The sequence below is a fragment of the Coptis chinensis genome, chromosome 5 (genome assembly GCF_015680905.1).
Source record: "Coptis chinensis isolate HL-2020 chromosome 5, ASM1568090v1, whole genome shotgun sequence".
NCBI classification, from domain to species: Eukaryota; Viridiplantae; Streptophyta; class Magnoliopsida; order Ranunculales; family Ranunculaceae; genus Coptis; species Coptis chinensis.
In genome coordinates, this window is record NC_141460.1 from 92,458,649 (window position 1) to 92,484,968 (window position 26,320).

The following is a 26,320-nucleotide window of genomic DNA, read 5'->3' on the forward strand; positions in this document are numbered from 1 at the left end:
GATAAGCAAATTGTAGCAAATAAATGAAAGTAGTATACAACTATGATCAGGAACAACTATTAAGGGAGGTTCGGAGTCGTGTAAAATGCAACCATGTCACCAGTACCTCCAATTAGAGTTATCGACTTTTGTATAATTAAAATATAAAGAGTTTCGATCCACTGGAACTTCTACCAAAACTACACGTAAAAGAGGCAAAGAAAGGCGCTCACGACATAATGATGGTAATCCATCTGACTATGTATGGTTAAAGCCTAACTCTTTCAACTGGGGTATTTGCTAATACACGTGAATCAAACATGAGCAAGCTACTTTTCTCTCACGGTTTGATTCCTGCAGTTTCTCTTGATGAACAATGCAGAGGCCCCACTAAGTCAGGTTTTTAAAGTGGAGAGAAAGGAGCCAAAGAAGCAGAGACAGACAATATTGCAGCCAAAAGAAAATAAAGATTGGCAACTCTTCTGAACTGTTCAAAAAGTGCCTTTGGAAGAAAGGTTACAAAGTTGTACCTAGTGGTGGATATAGAGTTTTTTTTTATATCTGTATGGGTGTTGTTTATGTAAAAGAGACTCGTTACAGAAAACCACTCTAGTGAACCCAGGTCCACCTAGTTGTGTTGAAGGAATTGTACCTGGTCTTAAGCATGAAAATGAGAATAGTTAGCTCCATCTAACCTTTCTTTTACTCGGCTTTCCCATAATCACTTGTTAGGCTCAAATGAAATGATTGTTGTTTTATACAATGAACATGTCAATCACTAATTAATATATATCTATACAATTAAAAAAAATGCGTAATACCATTTGACTAAGTTCTGTCACACACTTCTTCCTTTCTGCAGTTTGGCCCTTGTTTGTCTATGACCAGTGAGCTTAAATTTATTCTAGGTATTTGAGTGTTTCTATCGGCTATATATTTACTATGAAGTGGTGATGTTGAAACCCCTTGGTGTGTTTCTAAAATATTTGGTTTATATTTACCTTAAAAACTATCATGCTAACTAATTATCTTGGGGATGACATGGTTTTGACGCATCTAGTGACACAACAAAGGAACCTTTTGCAAGGGAAGAACCCAATAATCTATACTAAAAAACATTTATTTATAATTATATTTAAACTTTTACTGCTGGTAAAGTGGCAATTTGTAAACACTTTACACTCAGTAAGTAGGTTGACTTAAGGGTCTGTTTGAGTAGTACCTAGTTCCAATGCATTGCCTGCTGAGATCTTGGCATAGAACCTTGCTTACAACCTTGCTTACTTCTCCTACTTTAACGAATCCTTTCTTTATCAATTCAGCCAACTGCAATATTGAAGCCAGGAGAGTCTAATCAGCAATTCTATGCGTCAAGTGCTATAAAATAAAGTCCATCTTAATTAGTAGCAGCATGCACATAGAATATACGAAACAACTCAAAAACACCTAAAGATTGAAAAAAGGAGTGTGACAATATTGAAGCCATGTGATGGCTAAAGATTACCAGATGCAATATAGCGGAATTATTCAGCCTAAATTACAGGAATATCTGGTTGAATAATTCATACGTTAAAAATTATGGCTTACTATTTATATAGTGTTGGATCAATCAGTATCTTTGAGTAGTAGTAGTTTCCTAATTGGAATCAACTTAGATTAGATATAATTTAATACTAAAAGATAAAAGATAAAATTGTTTTTATCTTTTATCCTTTATATCTTTAAAATAAATAGGACTCCCAAAAATGCTTTCTCTCCGACCACTCGATATAACAGCATAAAAAATCTTTGAGTAGTAGTAATTTCCTAATTGGAATCAACTTAGATTAGATATAATTTAATACTAAAAGATAAAAGATAAAATCTTTAAAGTAAATAGGACTCCCAAAAATGCTTTCTCTTAATGATTCAAGATATGAGAAAATATATTATTCTCTCATGACAAATACTCTTATCAATTTGCAATCTACTTTTTCACTTTTCAATTCTATGTTATTGTTAATTGAAGAATAATTGGGATGATTTTGACACCGGTTCGATAAGTAATTGAACAATAATTGAATTTCATCTTCAAATCCTTGAATTTTATGTTAATGCAAGTGTGGTTTATCTCGATTTCAATATTATTGTCATCGATGATAATTTTAAGTTGGGACTTGGGAGTAGTAGTCCGATACACATGCAAACACTACTATGCATGTGTGACATGCACACACCATTATGCATGTGTATAACACACGTGCAAACATCATTACATGCAAACACCACTATGCATGTGTGACATGCACACACCATTATGTATGTGCATAACACACATGCAAACACTACTATGTATGTATATACTACACATGCACACACCATTATGCATGTATATATCATACATACACACACCATTATGCATGTGTACAACAAACATGCAAACACCACTAAATATGTGTACAACACATGCACTGCATGTGTATATACAACACGTGAGAGAGAGAGAGAGAGAGAGACATCAAAGACCAAATTTATGTACTAAACCTTTTACTGGCTTCTAAACGTTACGCCGTACGCATAATATACACATTAAAGATCAAATTTATGTACTAAACATTCACATGCATACTACCAATTTGCATGTGTTTTTATTTCTACCTTGCATACACATAATATTACTTCTCCCACTTTATTTAATTATTCCTAGTAGGTAATTCTTTAGTTTTTTATTTCCCAATCTACTTAAAGACTCCAAAATTTTATTGGCTTCTAAGTAATGTTTTGCACGCATATATACACATAAAAAACCAAATTTATGTACTAAACCATCACATGCATACTACCAATTTGCATGGGTTTTTTTTTAACCTTGCACTTGTACAGACATGTATGCATGTACAATCAATTCACAAAAATATACATGTATGCATGTACAACCAATTCACAAACATTTGTTTCGCCATTATGTGGAAAAAATATTTACCCTTAAAAAAGAAATAACATTCAACAAACTAAAACATTGTCTAGCTCAAATATTACAATATTGTCTTAAACATTGCCTCAAACATTTACTATTACTAAAAGCAGATACTCAATGTTTTATCTTGACTAATCTCTGTCTATTGTTTCACTACTCACAACTTCCTTGTTTTGCTTCTTGTGTTTGCATCTCTCTTGATACTTGATTGTCATTGATCTTTAGCTTCCAATGTAACTTCTTCTATGCATGTCTTCTTCATTTTGTTTTCTAGAAACTCTGAGTTTCAATCTCCTCCGAAACTTCTACACCAACAAACAATACGACATAAATAATTGAAAATTTCTCGAAAAATAATCAACTTTTTAATGTGATAACCTTGAAAAATTCATGATACTTCATTCACTAATTTCACTCAAATACAATACACATGCAAATAAGTTTATGCATGTGTGTTAGAACATGCATACACCTATTTGAATGTAAATTCGTTGCTCAAATAGGTTGTATATAAATTAAGTAAAATTTGAATAACAACATACCAATTACAAAGTACAAATTATTCTAATTCATTTTAGACAACTAACTCATATATTTACACACAATAAAAATGTAAAAAAAAAAAATCACAAAAGCTAGGGTTGTACCTTTAATGGTAATTCATTATCATTTTCTTCTTCATTATATTCATCTTCAATTCTTCCCAATAATCTTCATCAACATGTTTATCCGAACTTCTTATTCTCAAATTGTTAGAAAATAGATTTTTCAAATTTTGTGGATTAAAATTTCAATTGGGTACTAGAAGAAATCAAGGTTTGAAAATGATAGATTTCTTAAGTTGATAGATTCAAGTACGTTTAGTTGCCTTGTGAGATTGTAATAAGAATCTGCAAAACCAACAATGGTGATTTTTTAGCTTTCATTGGTTGTGACTTAATTGAGAAGAAGAGTTGGGTTAAAAAACAATAAAAGCCAATACTGTCTTTGCAACTGTTTTGTCCTGGAGCCGTAAGTATAAAGTGCAATATTGTCCTATGGGCATGTTCTCCCAAAAAAGTTTCCACTCTTGCCTGTTGATTAACTTAATTAATTGCTAATGTTTGGGCTATCATGCCTTCTCTCAAACGGATTATTCGTTAATGGACATGGTGTCTTGAACTGTTAATTTACAAGACTAAATTGCTGTCAAGGCCATAATATATGCCAATCTCAATCTCAGTGACATATATGGTAATACAAATATGGCAATCACTGAATCTCCGCAAATCTCCAGCCACAATATTTGGCAACCTCATTGACATCCTCCCTCAAATTGATGTTGGCCGATCAAAAAGCATCAATTTGCTAATAAGAAACTGGTGTCGTTGTCTAGTCATCACCTTGGTAAACACATCAGCGGTCTGAAGATCTGTTGTGATATGCGGAAGTGTGATAATGCGATCATCATAAGCATCACGTATAGAATGGCAATCCACTTCTATGTGCTTAGTGCGCTCATGGAACACAGGGTTTGCAGTAATTTGAATGGCACTAGTGTTGTCAGCATGAAGTGGAGTAGGCTCTAACTATGGACAACCAAGCTCCGCTAGAAGGCCCCGAAGCCAAACAATTTCAGAACAGGCAGAAGACATAGCACGATACTCAGATTTAGTGGAAGATTTATACACACGACCCTGCTTCTTACTACACCAGAAAATGAGAGCCGGCCCAAGAAACATACACCAACCAGTAATCGAGCGACGAGTATCTACACACCCAACCCAATCAGCATCACTATATCCCACCAAATCAAGGGGAGAATTGGCAGGAAAGAAGAAACCCTATCAGGATTCAGGAGTACCCAATAAGTAACGAATAATGCGACGAACCGCAGCCAAGTGTAGGTGCCGTGGAGCATGCATAAATTGGCAGACTTGCTGAATAGCAAAAGAGATATCAGGTCGTGTAATAGTGAGATAATTCAAACTACCCACCAATTGGCGATACAAAGAAGGATCAGAAAGAAGATCACCCTCCTCTTTGCGATACTTCACATTCACCTCCAAAGGAGTATCAACCGATTTACCATCCTAAAGACCAGCCAAGAGAATCAACTCCTCCATATACTTATGCTGATGCAAGTAAGTCCCGCCTGGACTTGAAAGCACCTCAAGACCTAAGAAATATTGTAACGGACCCAAATCCTTCATATGAAAAGACTCCTTAAGACAGTCTTGAAGATGAGATATCAATCTAGAGTCAGTTCCAGTAATAACAATATCATCCACATAGACTAGAAGAATCACAATACCTGCCTTGGTTGCAGAGATGAAGAGAGACGAATCATACTGACTCTGAGTAAATGAGAAACCTAGAAGAGTGGAACGAAACTTGTCAAACCAGGCACGAGGAGCCTGTTTCAATCCATAAAGCGAGCGCTTTAGCTTACAGACATCAGAAGAGGGCAAAGAAAAGAGACCCGCAGGGGGTGTCATATAAATCTCTTCCTTAAGGTCGCCATGCAAAAAAGCGTTCTTGACATCCATCTACCGTAAAGGCCATCCCTTAGAGGCAGCTATGGCAAGAATTGTGCGAACTGTCGTTGTTTTGGCAACCGGGGCAAAGGTCTCCTCATAATTCACGCCATATTTTTTACGATTGCCAAGAGCCACCAACCGGGCCTTATATCGATCAAGTGATCCATCAGAGCGAAACTTAATAAAATAGACCCATTTACAGCCAATGGGTTTGATGCTAGTAGGACACGAAACAATATCCCAGGTGTGATTCTCCTGAAGAGCTTGAAGTTCCTCTTGCATAGCCTTCACCCAACATGGTTGGGTAACTGCTTCAGAATAAGAATTAGGAACTGTAATATGAGATAAGGCTGCAGAGAAGCCATACAAATCAGGAGGACGAGTAATATGAGAGGATCGTCTAAGAGCATCAGAATCTGGAACGAGATCAGGGTGAAGGGGCGGAGGGGCTGGAGGTCGTTCCGATCCAAGTAATGGGTCGGGAAGGGGCGTATGGGCTGGAGGTCGTCGTCTCTGATAAACCAAACCTGGTTTAAAATGCTCGATAGACCGAGAGCCATCATCAAAACTAATGAGCGGGGCCAAGTCCAAAGAATGCACAACATGCTGTTGAAAGTAATACTGAGTCTAAAAAAACCACATTGCGAGAGATACGAAACCGATGTGCAACACCGTCATAGCATACAAAACCCTTGTGAGCAGTCCTGTAACCCATGAAGGCACACCGAACAAATTGAGCAGCAAGCTTATGACGTTCATGACGGGGCAAATGGACAAAGCAAATACACCCAAAAGTATGTAACATGTCATAGCCAGGATGTGTACTGTACAAGCGAAAATGAGGCGAGTCAAAATCTAAATGTTGAACAGGAAGTCGATTAATCAAGTGAATAGCTATGGAGAGGGCTTCAACCCAAAATCTGGGCGAAACTGAAGATTCCAAGAGCAAAACTCGAATAACATCTAACAAGTGATGATTCTTTCTTTCAGCTACCCCATTCTGCTGAGGGGTATCTGGACAAGAGTGTTGAGAGAGAATACCCTTTTCTTGCAAGAAAGCCTGACAGTCATGAGACAAATATTCCCCGCCATTGTCGGACCTCAGAATCTTAATGCTGGATGAGAATTGTGTCTCAATGAAAGCTACAAAAGTCTTAAGAACAGTACTGGCCTCACTCTTAGAACGAAGAAAATATATCCAAGTGTAACGACTGAAATCATCAATAAACGTCACAAAATATTTATAATTAGCATGTGAGGTGACGGGTGCCTTTCCCCAAATATCACTATGAATAATCTGAAAACATTTATCAGCTCGACTCCCATGAACTGGAAATGGAAGAGTCTTGCTTTTCCCAAGTTTACAAGTATCACAATCAAAAGACAAACTAGAAAACTGAGACTGATCTTTATCTTTATTACCCAATAAACCAATTTTCAACAAATTAGAGACAAAATTAGAGCATTGGGATGGCCCAATCTTTTATGCCAAATTTCATGCCTACGTCCAACACTAATACAAGCCAAAGACATAGTAGTAGGAATAGTAAACTGTAAAGGAAACAATCTTCCGACTTTAGGCCCCTTCGCTATCACCTTCCCTGACCCCTGATCCTGCACAAGACAACCGACACGGGAGAAAAACACATCACAGTTATTGTCAACTAATTGACCAATTGAAATCAGATTAGTTGATAAACCCGGAGAGACAAAAATAATATTAAAAGAAGACCCAATATCACCAACTGCAATGATCGGGAGGGTACTGCCATTAGCAATCTGAATGTGTTGCATCCCAGTATATCGCCGAATGTTGTGCAAAGAATTACAACTAGGGGTGGGAATTTGGCCCTAACGACCCTAACCCGGCCCTGACTGACCCGACCCTAAGCCCTATAAAGCCCTCACAACTAAAGCCCTCACAGAGTTTAGGGCAGGGCCGACCCGGCCCTAATGCCTTCTAAGGCAGGGTCAAGGCTAAGGTTCTGAAACATAGGCCCGACCCTAACCAAGCCCTAGTTATAATTTCACTATAAAATACACAACTAAAACTATCCAACTCCTTGTTATATATTTTCAATTAAAATAACACTGTCCTTTGTAATTTATCACTTACCGTATGGGTACTTCTAATAACTTGTCTTATATCATAAAAACTTGTAAACCTAATTGTTTCTATCTCACAACTCACGTACACCTCACAACTCCCCATCTAACCTAGTCGCCAAGAACAATAATGAGCACTGGGCACTAGCCTAATGAAAAATAGGTTGACGTCAGTAAAAACTCATTCCATACTCTTATTTGTCTTTGTGTTCTTCAATGTTAAATGTAATTTTGGTGAGATTTGAGTACAAGAAATGACGGATTTATGTCAGTGAAAGCTCATTCCAAAATGTGTCTTGTGCATTTTCACTGTAATTTTGAAATATAAATATGAGTCTCTATGTACTTTAGTTTATTAGATTGTGGATATGCATTTTAAATTGTTGGACTTATCAATAATTATTACTAGATTGGTTGTTATTCAAATTTCAAAGTGGTGGGACTTTGAGTTTGCAAATCTTTGAATTTTTTTTGTAATATAAATGAGTTTTAAAACCGATGCGATAAAAGAATAAAATATAGGCCCGCCCTAGGCCCTAAAGCTGTTAAAGAGGGCTTAGGGTAGGGTTAGGGCTTGAAATTTAGACTTATGACCCGCCCTATATAGGGACTTTAGGGGCTTTCCGACCCTAATAACTGAAAGGCTTTAAATGTTTAGGGTAGGCTAGCCCGACCTGGCCCATTGCCCACCCCTAATTACAACTACCTGTCATATGATTGGATGCTCCGGAATCAACAAACTAGGTAAAAGAAACAATAATGCTCTTACCTTGTAATCCCAAGGCGAAAAGGCGAAAATAATCATTTGTTGAACCGGTTCGGTAAAGAGTAGGTTTGGTAGTGGTGCTAGCCTCATGAGAGTGTGGAAGGAGGACCCTAAACATTAGCTTGAAAAGAATAAGCTTTCCGGTTTTGAGGTCGTGTGGGACACTCCTTGATAATATGCCCCGGTTCCTTACAGTAATTGCAGACTTTTTGAGGACAATTGCGATCAATGTGATCATACCCTTTGCAACAAAAACACTGCGTTTTGCCCTTCCCTCGTCCTTGGGCAGCATAGGCAACAGTCATCACATTAGATGAAGATATATCAGTGCCCATGACAGTTTGAGTAGCTAGCCGTTGTTCCTCACGCAAAAGTTCACCCAAGCACACATCTAGAGAAGGAACCGGATTACGATTCAACAAACCTACCCAAGCAACCTCAAATTCGGGCCGTAATTTCATAAGAAACTGGTCCCGCTTGCTAATCTCTTGAACATCTTGGAGGGCTTGCAAGGCGTTTGCTGGGACCTTATCATAAATGATCCCAGAGTACTCACTCCACAAGTTCTGAAAACCAGAATAGTATTGCTCAATAGTAAGAGTGCCATGATTGTAGTTAGCGATCTCTAACTCCAAATGAAACCACCGTGCATTGTTGTCTTGATAATAGATGCGCTTTAAATACTCCCACATTTCCTTAGCAGTAGTAAAAGAGTGTAAATTATTCACCATTTGAGCCTCCATGGACCCCAAAATTCAAGAAATAATTCGTGCATCCTTCGTCTCCAATGCACCGAGATCAGTAACAGCTACGGGAGCTTTTGAGGACCCATCAATGTGACCCCAAAACTCCTTCCCTTTTAGAAACATCTTGAACTGGAATTCCCATGTGGGATAATTCTTTCCTGTAAACTTAACACAAAAGGTTTCAACATAATTTGTTCCCGTCATAGTTTTCACTTCAAGAAATCTTGCAGACAAAACAAATTGACGCGTTGCCTTGAAAAAAAAATACACCACACATTGTATCGAGGGCAAAGCGTTGACAAAGTGTTGTCAACCCACGACCAACTGCTAGAAAACCCACACCGTTGAAGGCTGAGCAAGACCAAAACCGAGGATTCAACACAAACCCCACGAAGTAGGCTCCGATACCATGTTAATTTACAAGACTAAATTGCTGTCAAGACCATAATATATGTCAATCTCAATCTCAGTGACATATATGGTAATACAAATATAGCAATCACTGAATCTCTGTAAATCTCCAGCCACAATATTTGGCAACCTCATTGACATGAACAGTTTATTTAGTGTCTTGAACAATTTTCATTTACGCTTGCTAATATGGTCGTGGGCAAGACACTAAATAAACTGTTCAAAACACTAAATAAGCTGCGTCAAGACACTATATAACATATCTGTAAACAGATAATCCGTTTAAGAGAATTCCTAAATGTTTGGGATCAACACCAAGACGCATTGCATAAATTGGTGACGTTGGACGTACACCTTTGAATCGAGGAGACCTTTCGAATCCATACCGGTGCTGGCCTAAGCAAATGCCATTCGTGCTTAACCAAACTACCATACGTGCTTAACCAAACTACGCAACTTGTAAGGATTGGACTTACGAAATTATTTTAATAATCTAACTTTCTAACCTTATGGATGTCGACAAAATATAGTATGTTGTTGAAGATGCCAGGCGATTATATTTTTCACAAGGTGCATATTCCTTGACTACCGAGTTTAAAATTTGGGATGTTCCAGTGTTCATTATTCCGAGTGGAATATTGGAATTCCACCCAATATTTCAGTTTTTTAAAAAATCGGAAAATACAATATAGAATTGAAATATTGATAATTTCAAAATATATTAAAATTCCAAATATAGCATAAGTCGAAATATGATGAATTTCGGTTTTTGAATTTGTCTGAATTCTAATAATTCTAAAATCCTGAACTATGCTCTGTTCAGAACACTGACGGGATTACCGGAAAACATAGGTTCGGTTCTGGATTACGGAAAACATAGGTTTAATGTAGAGTGCTAGCTACCGAAGAATATTTAGGTTAGCTAAAAGCATTGTTAAACCACCCATTGGGCTTGGGCCACATCTTGGCCATGGGTGTTGGATTTTATCCTAAAAAGTCTTAGTACTAATTAGTGATCTTCCCACTTTATCAATCCATGATGAACTCTTTTCTTGTTCAATGTGGGATTTTTCTTTTTTTCGGTCCACACACTCTCAAAGTCATAAAAACTAGTGAAATGTAAACAGAATCAACTTAACAAAATATTCTGAAACTTTTTGTGCTCTGCACAACTAACCCAGTAAATAGAATCTCCAAATTATTAAGGCAAGACCCAATGACCTGTAGTCCCTGTAGACGAACTAAAAAAATATGTTGACTGCAGTCGTAATTTGAAAATTCGTTTCTAATAAAACATTTCAACAATCAAACAGGCTTCTAGTTGACGTTAAGGAAAGAACTTTGACATGGCAGTCCACCCCATTGGCCTAGCTACCAGAGAAATGGCTTCTATTATTTCGTTAAGGATCCAGTTTCAGCTAGATCCTTGGCACTGCCGAATTTGATGAATCAGTAGTATGTTAGACATATTTGTGTGTGGCACATATTTTGGTTACTAACTTTCTCTTATTTGAAACTCTCACACCAGTTTTCTAAGAGTCGGGTTTTTTGAACTATAACTACCCTCCCATTAGTTATGGCAACTGATTCTCTTTAATGGAAAGAGTACCACAAGGGTCGGTCCCAAGCCTAATATAAGAGTTCTTAGCCTGTGAATCCATTTACATGTAGTAATTGTTACGGAGAACATGTAGTAAGTGGATAGACTAGAAGATTCTTAGTGATAGACATTTGTTGTTGATCCTAATTCACTGTGTGTGGTACGGTGCTACATCAACTTGATATCAAGCATATGGATAACGTTTCTCATAATCAAATTTAATTGTTATGGCTGGAGGTATGTCGATCTATTTGCTATTTGCTGCCGCTTTTAATGATTTAATATAGTAGTACGTTGTTGGGAATTTTCACTAGGAAGTTATCCCAACCTAGTTACTCTCTATCCCAAATGATTTCTCTTAAAGTCACATCAAAGAAGTCACCCACCCAAGACTTTCGTAATTATCATAACAAATTTAATAAAACAATAAAAACTACTACTTAATCCACAAGCAATAAGTATGAAAGTAAATATAAAGATATACAAACTAGATTTAAAGTGGTTTGGCAAATGTTACCTACGTCCACCCTCACTCAAACCCTAGCTTAATAGAGCTCCCACAATTCCCTTGAATAATGAATATTTCAAAGTTGCCTCAACCATAACTATACGTTTCTTTTTTTATATGTGGAGAGAAAATTTCGTGAAAACATGAGTTTTGGAGCGAAATTTCGACTAACGGTCAAAATTCTGAAATATATCACTAGGTGGTTTTGACCGATCCCCACAAGTCGTGGAACAAAGAAAATCCAACCGTTTTCTTCCATAACAATATGCGCAAACCACATAAAGCTTTTCCCAACGACTTCGACAAGTCATTCAGGTTTCTTCCCAAACGAATTCCACAGATCGTCCAAACAAGCTGATTCCAATAGCTTTCTCCCTCTAAACGACCTTTCCAGACCGTGAAGGAGCTTCAACTACGACACGACGATACGGTCGTTCAAGCATGTTGGTTGGATACCGGAGCGAAGCTCAACGATTCCATAACCCAACAATAGTCAGTTAGGGAGTCCCATTAAAAAAGAGTATGAACATAATTATTATCAAAAGAATGAGGAACTGCTTAATTATTGTTAAATCGTTATGTACTTGTAGTGGACATATTCATGACGTAGGATGTTACATGTGGCAAGGGAGTCGTATGCTGAGTAGTGAAGAGGATACATGATGCAGCGGATCAGATCCGCGGTAACCTAACTACCGAGAACTACCATATATAGATAGGGACAGGTGGAAAGGGAGGGAGCATGAGATGGGAAGAGATGGACGAGCCAGATGGAGATGGAGGTGATGTGGCTAGTGGGCCGTATACTGAGTAGTGAAGAGGATACATGACGCAGCGGATCAGATCCGCGGAAACCTAACTGCCGAGAACTGCCATATATAGAAAAGGACATGTGGAGAAGAGAGAGGGGAGATAGGAAGAGATGGACAAACCAGATGAGAAAGGGAGTTAGAAGAAAAAAAGAGAGATATAAAGAAAAGAGAGAAAAAGAGGAGGAAGAAAATGGGAGAGAGGGAGAGAAGAAAAGATACCCTAATACTAGTGAGTTCAAAGGTTGTAATATTTGAGTATACATTTTGGCACCGTCTGTGAGGAGAGCGAAATAAAATGGCCACCGTAACAAAAAAATGAGTAGGAAGACCTAGGAAAGAAGCAGTTTGAGAAACAGTGGAGGAGGTTGTGAGCGAAGAAAAAGAGGTGGGTGGAGAGGAAGAGATATCTGATGTGGCGGCAGACGCCACTAGACTTCTGCAAAAGTAAATAGTTAGGTTGAGGAACGAGAATATAGAGTTAAGAAAGGAAAGGGAGACCACACAAGAGGAAACGGAGCGTATGGATCATCGAGGCAGTGAAGTGGAAGGGGAAAATGAAGAGTATCATCCCCGGGGAGTAGATCCAGTAGAGGGCATCACGCTGGAGGTAGTACAGGCGATGATTGAGAAAGATAGAGAAGTGAACCGTATGGCTAAAAAAGTAAACCAAAGTGCCGCTCAAAAGGAAGTTGCTAACCTCAATAAGAATCCGCTGGCCGATTCAATATGGAATTTAGAGGTGCCTAAGAGATTCAGTCAACCAAGATTTGAAAGGTATGATGGGAAGGGCGACCCAACAGATCATTTGCATCACTTTAGGCAACAGATGCCGTTGTGGCAGGAAGGCAAGTATGATGTTCCCTGCCAGCCTTAAGGGGGGAGCCTCGGATTGGTATTACCGGTTGTCTTCGCGGAGCATCAGTAGATTTGAAGAGCTAGAGCGTGCCTTTGTGGATCATTTCATCCACCAGAAAAGGAGGGTTATGGATATCGCGGCCTTATTCAACATCAAGCAGAGGTCAGCGGAAACGTTAAGGGAGTTTCTGTGTAGATTTAAAGAAAAGACCTTGAGAGTAGAGAATCTGGATGAACATACAGCGGTCATTGCCTTTTAGCACGGCTTGAGACAGAGAACCAGAGTCCACGAGTCAATGTCCAAGATAGAAATCACCACTTTGCATGCTCTATACCCAAAGGTAGAGAAATATATTCGGTACGAGGACATCATACAAAGAAATGCAAGGGAACAAACAAGATCCGGGAAGGCAGTACAGGATGTGGATAAGGATGATCGAAAAGATAAAGGTAAGAGAGAAGAAAGAGAGGGGGGATCATACAAAGGGGAGAGTCGTGGACCCGAAAGAACTGGAGATCGGGGGTGGAGAGATATACGCGAAAGAAAGCCATACCGTAAGATAGAACAGACACCTCTTAACAGGCCATTAAAGGAAATCTTGCCGCTGATCAAAGGGTTGCAGCATTATGAAGGACCGCGGAATACACCTGGGGAGATAGATGGGAAACCCTTTTGTGCCTATCATCAAATTAGGAACCATGCCACTAACGAGTGTTATGCTTTGAAGTGGCTGGTGGAAAGAATGATTGAGAAGGGGATGCTCAGAGAATTTGTCGTGGAGGTGCGTCATGCTGAGAGAGCGCAGGCTCCTGCTAGGATCTTAGGAACTATAAATGTCATTTTCAGTGGAGAGACACTCGGAAGAAATGCACACCGAGACAAGATGAGAAAGACAACTAGCTTACAGCAAGTAAATGAGGTGGCGAGCATGCCGCAGTTAGTTTTGGGAACCGCGATGGGTGAGGGAAACATAGTGTTCACCCCGAAAGACTTGGAATCTGTGATCTCGCCGCATGAGGATGCTTTGGTGATTACCATAGCAATGGGTAACTATCTAGTGAAGAGGGTGTTGATAGACTGTGGAAGTTCGGTGGATCTATTATTTAAAGGGGCCATGGAAGAGATGAACATCAATAAAAATCAGTTAAAGGCTCCTCAGACCAATTTGTATGGCTTCAATGGTAGCATGCAGACAGAGCCCATGGGGGAGTTAACACTACCAGTAACATCAGGTCTGACGACGATATTCACTAGGTTTATGGTGGTGGATACGGGGTCCTAATATAATGCCATTATGGGGAGAAGATGGATCCATGAAATGAAGGCCATTCCATCGACATATTATCAGATGATCCGCTTCCCCACAAAGGGGGGGATATATGAAATAAGGGGGGATCAAGTGGCCGCGCAGAACATACATCAGGTGACTGTAAAAAATATGGTCCGCGGAACAGTAGGGGAGAAGTTGATACCCGAGCAAGTAGCAACATAGCAATCACAGGAGGCATAGTCGACAGAAGGATACGAACCCACTCAGGGACCGAAAACTTTGGATGAGCTTGAGGTCGTGAACCTGGGGGTGGGCGAGGAAGAGAAGTTTACATCGATCGGGTCGGACTTGCCGGAGGAATGGAAAATCAAACTAGTACAGTTGTTAACAGAGAATGTAGATATATTTGAATGGGCGATTGAAGATATCACAGGAATAAACCCAGAGTTTGCTTGTCATCACTTGCATATGAAGGAGGACGCAAAGCCTATAAGACAAAAAAGGAGAAGCGTTATACCCAAATACGCAGAAGGGATTCGCAAGGAAGTTATACGGCTGAAAGGTGCGGGGATTATCAGGGATGTGGAATGCACGGAATGGTTATCCAACGTCGTCGCTATTCCAAAAAAGAATGGCAAGGTCAGAATGTGTGTTGACTTCACAGACGTGAATAAAGAGTGTCCAAAATACTGTTATCCTATGCCGCGAGTGGATGAGTTAGTGGACAGAACTGCTGGTTTCAAGGTGTTTTCTTTCATGGATGCATCCATGGGATATAATCAGGTCGCAATGTTCGACCCAGATCAGGAAAAAACAACCTTCGTGGTGGAAGGAGGTACTTACTGTTATACAAGAATGCCTTTTGGTTTAAAGAATGCAGGGGCTACATTTCAGCGGTTAGGGGAGAAAATGTTTGAAGGCAAGATTAGGAAGGGCATGGAAATATATATTGATGATATGGTGGAAAAAAGCATGTCAGAGGAGGAACACTTGGGACTTTTCACATAGTTTGTTGAGGAATGCACCTTCGGGGTCACTTCAGGAAAATTCTTGGGTTACATAGTTACTTATCGTGGAATAGAGACGAATCCTGAGCAGATTAGATCATTGGTGGAGATGTCGTCCCCTCAGTGTGTGAAAGAGGTGCAACGGTTAGCTGGAAGAGTCGCGACATTGAACATATTTATTTCTAAATCATCGGACAAATGTAGACCATTGTATCATTTGTTGAGGAAAACGCCAGATTTCCAGTGGACCGCTGAGTGTGAAGAAACCTTTCAGGAGTTGAAGGTTTATTTAGGACAAGCCCCTTTACTGTCGCGACCGGAACAGGGAGAGAAACTGTATCTGTATTTGGGGGTTTTGAAATATGCGATAAGCTCAGTCCTGGTGCGAATTGTAGAAAAAATAGAGAAGACAGTTTACTTTCAGAGTAAAACCATGCTAGGCGCGGAGACGCGATACAGTAGAATTGAGAAGTACGCATTAGTGTTGATTTTCTCAACGTTAAAGTTGAAGCCCTATTTTGAGGCTCATTCAGTAGTTGTGATAACAAATCTACCCCTCAAACAAGTGTTGAATGCAGAAAAGTCAGGCAGAATGCTAAAATGGGCTGTGATGCTTAGTTGTTACGAAATCCAATATCAAATCAGAACGGTAGAAAAGGCGCAAGCCATGGCAGAGTTCCTGGCTGAATTCCCCGCCGAGGATCCAACTTGGGGAGAGGAAATGGTCATGGACCAGGAGGGAGAACCTAACTGTGATCCATTGGATCCTTGGGATATGCGGAATGGATGGAGAGTATTCGCGGATGGATCCGCTACCGATGCGGGGAATGGAATTGGTGTTGTTTTGGTGACTCCTCAAAACACAAGGCTGGAGTTGTCAATGAAACTGGGGTTCGCGGCTTCTAATAATGAGTCTGAATATGAAGCAGTGATAGTAGGTTTGGATTTGGCACAAGATCTGGGAGTAAGCGAGTTATCGGTGTACTCTGATTCTAACTTGGTTATCTATCAGATGAATGGGGGGTTTGTGGCACGCTGCCCAAGGATGGCGCGGTATCTGGAGACCCTACAAAGAAAAGCAAGCAAGTTCAAACAGATTCAATTCACCCATTTGGGCCGCGGGGAAAACAGACATGCATGCTGACGCCATTGTCACCAAATACGGGTTTAAAACGCGTTTAAAACCCGAGATATTGCCAAGGCGTCTGGTTCCAGTTTAAAACCCGGGTTTTTCAACAAAATGTTTTAAACGTTTTAAACCCGTTTTAAACGATTTAAACCCGCTTTTAAGCGTTTTCGAGATTTTGAAAATCTCCCGTTTAAAACTTTTTTTTTTTTTTTTTTTAGAAAATGCTAGAAAAGAAAAGGGTTTTGGAGTTTACCTTTTTGAAGAGTGGAGCAATTGACTTATTGAGACCGTTCTATTTTGCTTTAGACTATTAATAATTAATTAAAAATTTAAAGTTATTAACTTATTTGTAATACTTAATTATGCCATTATGGTTGGTAATTAGTAGTATCTTATTTTGAATAGTATTTTGGCACTGAATCTAAAACTTCTAGTATTTGGATGAGTAATGATAATTTGATACTTTCATGTATTTGAATTTTCTTTCATTTGTATTATTATTATTTTTATTTTATGTGTATATTTTTTTTTCCCACTTTTATAGAAAATCAAACTCCTTATCTATTATATTATTTATCATCGGTTTTTACCGTTTCTTTTACGTATTATACGTATTATACGTTTTAAACCCGTTTTACCGTTTTAAACCCGTTTTTATGCCCCACGTTTTTAGTTTTTTCCGTTTTTCTCGAGGCGTTCCGTTTAAAACAAGAAACTAAGTTTTTTTCAAGTATACCGTTTTAAACCCGTACCGTACTTGGTGACAATGGCTGACGCTTTAGCATATGTGGCTGCTATACTTCCAGGAACAGAGGGTCGTTCGATTGAAGTAAGGGTGTTAAGCAAACCAAGTACATCAGAAGAGGAATGTGTACTGCTCACCACTGAGAAGGAGTCGTGTTGGATGACTCCAATAAAAACTTTTCTGAGGGGAGTAGAGATAGAGAATAAATAGGAGAGACGAAAGATGGAGCAAGTAAGTCAGAGATACGTTCTATTAGAGGGGGATTTGTACAGGAAAAGTTTCAACGGACCACTATTAAGGTGTATAGGGCCTCAGCAAGTCCAAGAAGTGATAGCCGAGGTCCTCGAAGGTGATTGCATCGAACAAAATCATCATGTTTGACAACCCACAGATTGATATCTCAGGAGTATTTTTGGCCCCATATGAAGAGGGATGCGACAGAGTATGCAACAACATGTGAGAAATGTCAAAGTTTGCACAACTCATACATTCCCCAGCTGAGCCGCTGCATAATGTCTTTAGTCCATGGCCCATTCGCCATGTGGGCACTCGATATAGTTGGGCCCTTACCCATGGCCAACGGCAAAAGAAGATTTATGTTGGCCGCTATTGATTATTTTACCAAGTGGGTGGAGGGAGTGGCATTACAACAAGCCAAAGAAAAGAATGTGAAGAAGTTCCTTTGGAGAACATCATATGTAGATTCGGTTTGCCGTACACATCTATCGCAGATAATGGAACACAATTCTTGGAAAAAAAAGTGCGTCAATTCCTTCAAGCCTACAAAGTGAAACAAGGGTTCTCGGCGCCATACAATCCGGAGGAAATGGGCAGGCGAAATCATCGAACAAAATCATCATGTTTATGGGCTTATCGTACCACACCGCGAACCTCCACAAATGCATCACCATTCGCAATGGCATATGGGGTAGAGGCAGTCATACCTGTGGAAATGATAGAGAAAACGACAAGAACCAGGGCTGTGGAAATGGGACTAAATGAGAAGATATTAGCCATCGAGTTGAATGTCATAGAGGAAAAAAGAGATATAGCTCGCATGCAACTGGAGGAGTACCATCAAAAACTACAGAGATAGTATGATAAACGAGTAAAGCCGCATGCATTCAAGGTTGAGGATTTGGTGCTGCGAAGAGTTACACCAGTTACCAAGAAGGAGAACGACGGCAAACTGGGACCCAATCCAAATCAAACCGTATGTCGTGACAGAGAAGGGAACTTCTAGAACATACAAGATTAAGACACCGGCAGGGGCAGAGATTGAGAAACCATGGAATATCATAATGTTGAAGAAATTCCATGAAAGAAGCAGCGTTTGACTTTTCAGTGGGACAAGAAAAGTCTTTATGTATGTAGAGTGATAAGAATATGTATTGCGTTTCGAATTCTAAGTCAATGAAATAAAGAGTGCATTTCTTCCAAACATGGCATGAATAATGGTTGAGTTAGGACAGCGGAAGAGATGAGCCTTTTGCAGACTAAGGTCCAAATCAAACTGGGGGCAAATGAGATGCCCCCATCAGGCTACACAACTGATCAAAGATAGCGGGGGGGATAAGCCCTTTGCGGACTAAGGTCCAAATTAAATTGGGGGCAAAATGGGGCAAAATGAGTTGCCCCCATCAAGGCTCACAACCATCAAAGGCAGGGGGGAACCCTTCGGGACTAAGGTCCAAATCAAACTAGGGGCAAAATGAGCTGCTCCCAAGAGGCTTCACAGCCGATCAAAGACAGCGGGGGGGATGATCCCTTCGAGGAATAAGGTCCAAATCAAATTAGGGGCAGAATTAGGTTGCCCCCAAGGCTTCACAACCGTCCAAAGACAACGGGGATGAGCCCTTCATGGACTCTATGTCCAAATCAAAAAATGAGTTGCCCCATCATCATGCAAAATGAGTTGCCCCCATCAGGCTTCACAGACTAATCAAAGAACAAAGCGGGGGAGGGGCCTTTCAGCGGACTAAATCCAAATCAAACTGTGGGTAGAATGAACTGCTCCCAAGAGGCTTCATAGCCGTTCAAAGATAGCGGGGGGGATGAGCTCTTCGTGGACTCTATGTCTGAATCAAACTGGGGGCAATCTGAATTGCCCCTACAAGGCATCACAACCGTCCAAAATGTTGCTGAGAAATATAACGCCAACAGATGGACTTTGTAACGGCACGCGCCTGATGATTGTGTGCACAAAGCCACATGTGGTGCAAGTTCTAATCTTAACTGGAGAAAAAGCAGGGAATGTACGCTTTATCCCGAGAATATCATTAACGCCTTCAACCAATGAAATACCATTTCAAATGACCAGACGACAGTTTCCGATTCGATTGTCGTTTGCAATGACGATAAACAAATCACAAGGGCAGTCTATTAAGTACGTTGGTATTGATTTGCGAAACCAGGTATTTAGCCATGGTCAATTATATGTGGTGTTATCAAGATGCACTTCTTCAAAACGAATCAATGTCATCCTCCTTCCTGATTCTTCAAACCACACAACTAATATCGTGTATCCTGAAGTCCTACTTTAGTTTGAGAGAAGGTATATTTCGTAACTTTTAAGCTTTGATGTTTATTTCTCAATTTCTTTTTATACATATGGTTAGGAAATAAGGAACCCTTCATTGTATGTGAGGATTTGAATCTAGATTAGCTAACAACGAGTGTGAAGTATTGACTGGTTGTTATGTCATAACATTTTGCTAGATAGAGGAATTTGTTTTTTGGTTTCTAGACAACAATATTTTTAGATAAAAAAAATACAATATTTGATAGGATAATGACTTCTTAAATTTTCTGATAAATGAATGAATTTGATGCATATGTTTATATAACAAAGGTCATCATAATCCAAAACAATCTAAGTAGCATACACCCTCCATAAGCACTCAATATTAATTTTGTAAATAATAGTTATTAGATTTTTGTGTTTCTTTTGCAGCTTTTAATTTAATTACTAAAAAAATGAGTAACGTTGTGACTCGAGTGGCATAGCCACGGGTTACTTTATAGTCTAATTATATAGCTAATAGAAATAGTAGCACATAAATAAAAAAAACTTATCTATATTTCCACAAACAAATAAATAAAAAATAAATTTTAACACCCAAAAAAAATTGAATTGGGCGCCCAACTAGGAACAAATCATCATATTTTTTGACATTTATATACATCATATATGTGAACCATTTGTTCGAGTCAATAGATAGAAAATCATTTTAAATAGTAAGTGTCTTCTAGCTTAGTTGATAAAATCTTTGGGTGATGATACAAGAGGTTTGGAGTCCGAACTCCGCTACACACTATCTAAACCCATTGGGTGATGATATCAGAGGTCTGGGGCTCGAACCCCGCCAGCATTAAATAAGAGTTACTGATCTCATTTAAAACAGGCTTGCCAACCAATTTTTTTTTTTTAAAATTAATATAAACTTAAGTAAAGTGATAAAAAGTGAAATTTTGTGGAAAAAATAATAGAGGATTGAAAATGGAAGGTGATTTTTTTTTGGGCGCCTAATTTTTTTTATTGTGGGCCTTGTTTTTTTATTTATTTATTTGTGGAAATATAATTTAGTTTTTTGTTAGTTATTTGTTACTATTTTGGGTTTTAGTTATTTAATTTGATACGTTATTAGTTGTTTATTTGTTTATATTCTTATTTTTTAGAAAGATAAAAATAATTTGGATACCATGTGAGATATGGAGTCCATAGGGAGTTATTAAAAGGAGTCTAAATAGATTTTTTGAATATTTAAAGACAGATAAGATTTTAAGAATTAAGAGCAATAAAATTGAGGGAGCATAATAGTGTTTTAGATAATTAATATGTTCATAATTGAATGTTCTATATTTGTTACAACTCTATTTATACCCATTAAGAGCATCTTTAGCAGTGGAACCAAAAAAACACCAAAATTTTGAACAAAAAAATACCAAACCAAAAAAACACCAAGCAACTTCAGGAGTAACATCAAAAAAACACCAAGCAACTACGCGATTTTGCCAAAACCGTGCCACTAAAGCCCAACTGACAGGCCCAAGCCCACGCGGTTTTGCCAAAACAGCGCGGTGTTCTCAAAGCCGCGTGCTACTTCTATATATACAGCTCCAAAGCCGCGCGGTTCAGTCATTTTCACCTCTTCTCACAATCATAAAACCCTCTCCTTAGTTTAAAAAAAAACAAAAACCTACCTAAACTCTTGAAATTTTATATGGATCCTTTTGAACCTTTCGACGATGATAATTGGCAGTACACACATGACATTGGTGATGGGGGAGAAGACAGTGGGGGAGAAGAACCCGAGGATGTCGCGCCGACTGATAGACATCCGTACGTACTGGAGTATCAGATAAACGACTTCGATTGGCAATTTACACCTGGAGAAGCACTTGATATGGAAGTTGTGTCTTCTACACGCGATACAAAACACGTGTCGAAAGTCAAAGTGGCTAATACTCGGTAATTAATTAGTTTTGATTAAATATTTTGAATATTAATTAGTTGAGTTGGACCAATTAATTATTTATCTTATCTCATTATTTTTTTTATATAATATCGGCATGTTGTTGACTACTACGAAGTTAGATCGGCTTTACTTGGTGTTAGAGAGTGGTGGAAGGTTATTAGGAGTTTGGATGAGTTTGTACATATTAGAGATAGTATTTTGTATACACCTTTGGGTATTTTGATTGATCTGGATTATGAGAAGATTTGGGCGTGGTCATAGCTTTAGTAGAAAGATGGTAGAGTAGAACTCATACATTTCATTTTCCTTGTCTTGGAGTTAGGGTTCACACCACTAGACTTCACTATGATTTTCTGGGTTGAGTATCGGTATAGGCCAACCGATACCTTTTCATACACATTATGAGAATATGGATAGTATGCTTGTGAGTTTTCCTCGTTTGGGTGCGAATGCTTATGATTCTTCTGGGATTAAGCTATCTCATATTAAGACTGCATATATGGAACCCCTCTTGCATCCTAATACACGAGCGGAGTTAGCTTTGAACCGCTCTACCGGTAGTGAGGGTGTTGATCGAGATGTTAGGGCTTTTTATGTTTTTATTAGGCATGTTTTGTTTCCCAATGGTCATTCTACCATGCGACGACGGGATATTATGCTTATGTATCCGATTTGCATACTATGAGGGATTATGACACAGGTAGCTCGAAGATATGCCACATTGATATCGGCGTTAGATAAAGCTTCAAAGACATTCGAAGTAGAAGTCCCCGATTAAGGGATTCACGGGACTTTTAGAGATTTGGTTTTATGAGTACTTTTCGATGTCTTTGTCCTAACATAGACATGATTCTTGATACTTCGCCCTAGATTTGCTAGTTGGTCGGGGACTCACTTGACTTAATGCAGGCAGATTAGGAATAATATATGTATGGCTCGTGCTCGATTGATATTAGATCATTGTCATCTATTGAGTGGAGACCTTGGCGTTTGTCTACTGCCTTTGACGATCCAAATTGCATCAAAGATGCTTGTGTGTTGTCACGTCCACGAGTTGTTTTTTCGCACGTGGATGTCGGGTTTGGTACTTGTGGCGGCGGATGTTGGAGGCGAGATGATTGGGCGTTATGGAGTTCCATGTGCTCCCATGCCGGATGTTAGTGATGCAAAGTCGTGGGGTAGAATTCAAGTTCATGAAGTTCATGCCTGGTCCTTGGCGGATCGTCTTCTTTTTGTTGTTGGCGGGCTGGCGATCGGTATTATAGATGGTGGAACCGTGTCTCCATGGGTCTGCGCCATATAGCCCACGCGGTTTTGGCAAAACCACACCCATTGAAGCCCAAGCCCACGCGGTTTTGGCAAAACCGCGCTATAGAAGCTCATTTAGTAGCCCAAGCCCACGCGGTTTTGCCAAAATCGCGTGGTGTTTCTCAAACCACGTGAGTGATTTGATACAGCATCAAACCTGGAACCAAATATTGGTCGATTTGGTGTTTGGTTTGGTGTTTTTTTGGTGTTTTCATCAACATGTAGTAATGCTGAAGTTGAGAATTTGGTGTTTGATACTAGGTTGATATCACTGCTAAAGATGCTCTCATTAAAACCCTAAAAATAACATAAAAAATAACTACAAGTCTTATAGATATAAACTAGCTCAGTCTTGAGTCTAGTGCAGCAGTCTTACCATAAGCGGAAGTAATTATGGCACAAGCATAACAAGTAAGAGGCACAAGTAGAAGGTGCACATCGGATCACTTAGTATGAGTTGGTTGTATCGTGTTGGGTTTTGTTTTAGTGTGTTAAAGAACACCATTGCTGTTTGTAATAGGGTAAGGTTTGTTACGTCACCCGTCCCAACATAGGGTCCCACCAGAGGCTTTGGGAAAAAGGAAATAAACACATTTTTCTCATACAATTTGTTTGCAAAATAACTACAGCGTTTTATTTTTTTTTTTTTTTTTTTTCAAGTTGGTATATTTTTTTACCAAATTCAGTCAATCAAGTGCCGACATGGCCACTAAAATCAAACACGTGTCAGATTACTTCATTAAATAGGCTGGAGATTTTGGTTATACAATGAATTTGAAGCCCCAATTCCTTATCTTTTTACAATGATCGTGAATTAACCCTTCCCCCAAATGTCATTTTAAGTGATGAATGTTTGAGAGGGAGAATGAGAAATGGAAAGGGACTTTGTATCACATGTTGCGTGTGTAAGTTTCCCCTTGTGTATCAAAATCAGCAATGTTTCACTGCCACATAATAAGATGACCCAACACGTTGGATTCCGGTGGCCTAGTAAGCAATTGAGTAACTGGAATTGGAAAAAGAGACTTGAGTGATAAAACACAATAGTACGTTATAGTTATTCAATTCAAAAAATAAATTATACAGTACATATAGTGAAAGTATAGCGAAGAAAATTATTAGAGTAACAATTGTGTAAAGGGTTTGACCGTATGTTGACTATATATATATACGGTAAAATCTAGTCAAATATGTTGACTAACTGTTTGAGATAGACTTGTTAATAGAGTGTGACTAAAATCAAAATTTTAAACTTTATGTGACTAAATTCAAAAACGCACTAATATAGTATGACACTAGATTTTGGACCCGGACATACGTCCAGGATCTATTAAATATTTTGTGGGCTGAAAATGTTTTACAAAATGTCTCACACACATTTTCGAATCAGAATATATTTTTATTGAAAATAAACCGAAATACATTAATGACCAACGATTATGGTGCATAAGTACTTGGAAACTAATTAAGAGATCAAATTGAGATAGCCTCATCACTTTGTGGTTTAGGATATTAATCCGTAATTTTCAAATAGAATTATCTTAAACTCGATCTATCTTGTATAATAGTTTTATTATATTTATGGTGATTTAGCGGCAAAATTTCGAATCGGATTTTTTATTAAAAATAAACCGAAATACGTTAATGAACAGCGATTATGATGCATAAGTACTTGGAAATTAAGGGATCAAATTGAAATAGCCTATTCACTTTGTGGTTTATGATATTAATCCATAATTTTCAAATAGAATTATATTAAACTCGATCTAGTTTGTATAATAGTTTTCTTTAGATTTATAGTGATTTAGCGGCAAATTTTTGAATAAGAATATATTTTTATTGAAAATAAACCCGAAATACGTTAATGAACAAATGATTATGGTGCATAAGTATTTGGAAACTAAGGGATCAAATTGAGATAGTCTATTCACTTTGTGGTTTAGAATATTAATCTGTAATTTTCAAATAAAATTATTTTAAACTCGATCTAGCTTGTATAATAGTTTTATTAGATTTATGGTGATTTAGCGGTAAATCATCACCGTTAAAACTACGTTTAATGTGTACAAATCACTAAAACAGATTGATTGTTTTCATATCCTCAAATAATACACTACTCTCACTTGAAAAGATTTATCATATGAACGTTGTTCTACTTAACGGGTGCCGTTATATTAAATTATTCTAAAAAAATATTAAGCAACTATGCATAGTTATGAGATATGAAAATTATATTAATTACTCATTTAAATTTCTTTGCACCACTTTCTATAAAAAGGAAGCACCAAATCTTGATAAAACTAATCGACATTTTTTTTTTTTTTTTTTTTTTTTTATTGTTAGGTTTAATAATTGAAGTTTTGTGAGAATGCCCAATGCGGCGAAGATAATATTGAAGATACTTGAATAGCAAGGCATTCCCAATCACAATAAAAAGAATTATAATAAACATTACTTAAAATGCAAAACTATATTTGTCGAGACATTTATTCCCCCTACATAAAATACAAATATGTTTTAGGATTATTAGTTCAATGCATTTGCACCAAGTTTATGATTTTCCATTAATTATTCTTTGAGGTTAGTTTAATATAGTATGTTGCATCCCGTTTCTAATTTTTCATTAATTATTCTTTGAAGTGAGTACAATGCAATTGCATCAAGTTTTCGATTTTCCGTTAATTATTATTTGAGGTTAGTACAGTGCAATTACATCCACTTTATGATTTCCTGTTAGTTATTCATTAAAGTTAATTCAGTACGTACAGTTGCATCCAGTTTTTTATGTTTCATTAATTAGTCTTTGAGATTAGTTCATTGCATTTGCATCTAGGTTCCAATCTCCCGTTAATTACTCTTTGAAGTTAGTTCAATATATTTGCATCAAGTTTCTGATTTCCCGTTAATTGTTTTTCTAGGTTAGTTCGATAGTTTATAATTTCTATACAGTTTGCATACATGTAAGAGTCTGTTTTTATAAACTCACTTTCGTTTTGGGTTCATAATTACTTGTAATTACTCATATGAGAAGGCTAAAAAAGTGGATATTTATGCCTTGAGGTCAGTGCGATGCAATTACATCTGACTTCCGATTTCTAGTTAACCATTTTTTTATGTTATTTCA

General features: G+C 38.2%; 2 protein-coding genes across 2 annotated transcripts; one reads left to right on the forward strand and one right to left on the reverse strand.

Annotated features, from left to right (window-relative positions):
- Positions 1-7,030: 7,030 nt before the first annotated feature.
- LOC147500121 (uncharacterized) lies at positions 7,031-9,057 on the reverse strand. Its single transcript, XM_086559272.1, has 3 exons — positions 8,443-9,057; positions 8,330-8,411; positions 7,031-7,068 (listed from the first exon to the last, which is right to left on the reverse strand). Exons 1-3 carry the CDS (start codon positions 9,055-9,057, stop codon positions 7,031-7,033), a joined length of 735 nt encoding a protein of 244 aa, XP_086415398.1.
- A 4,497-nt stretch (positions 9,058-13,554) lies between these two features.
- Positions 13,555-14,541, forward strand: LOC147500122 (uncharacterized). Its single transcript, XM_086563604.1, has one exon. It carries the CDS (start codon positions 13,555-13,557, stop codon positions 14,539-14,541), a length of 987 nt encoding a protein of 328 aa, XP_086419730.1.
- The last annotated feature ends 11,779 nt before the right edge of the window (positions 14,542-26,320 follow it).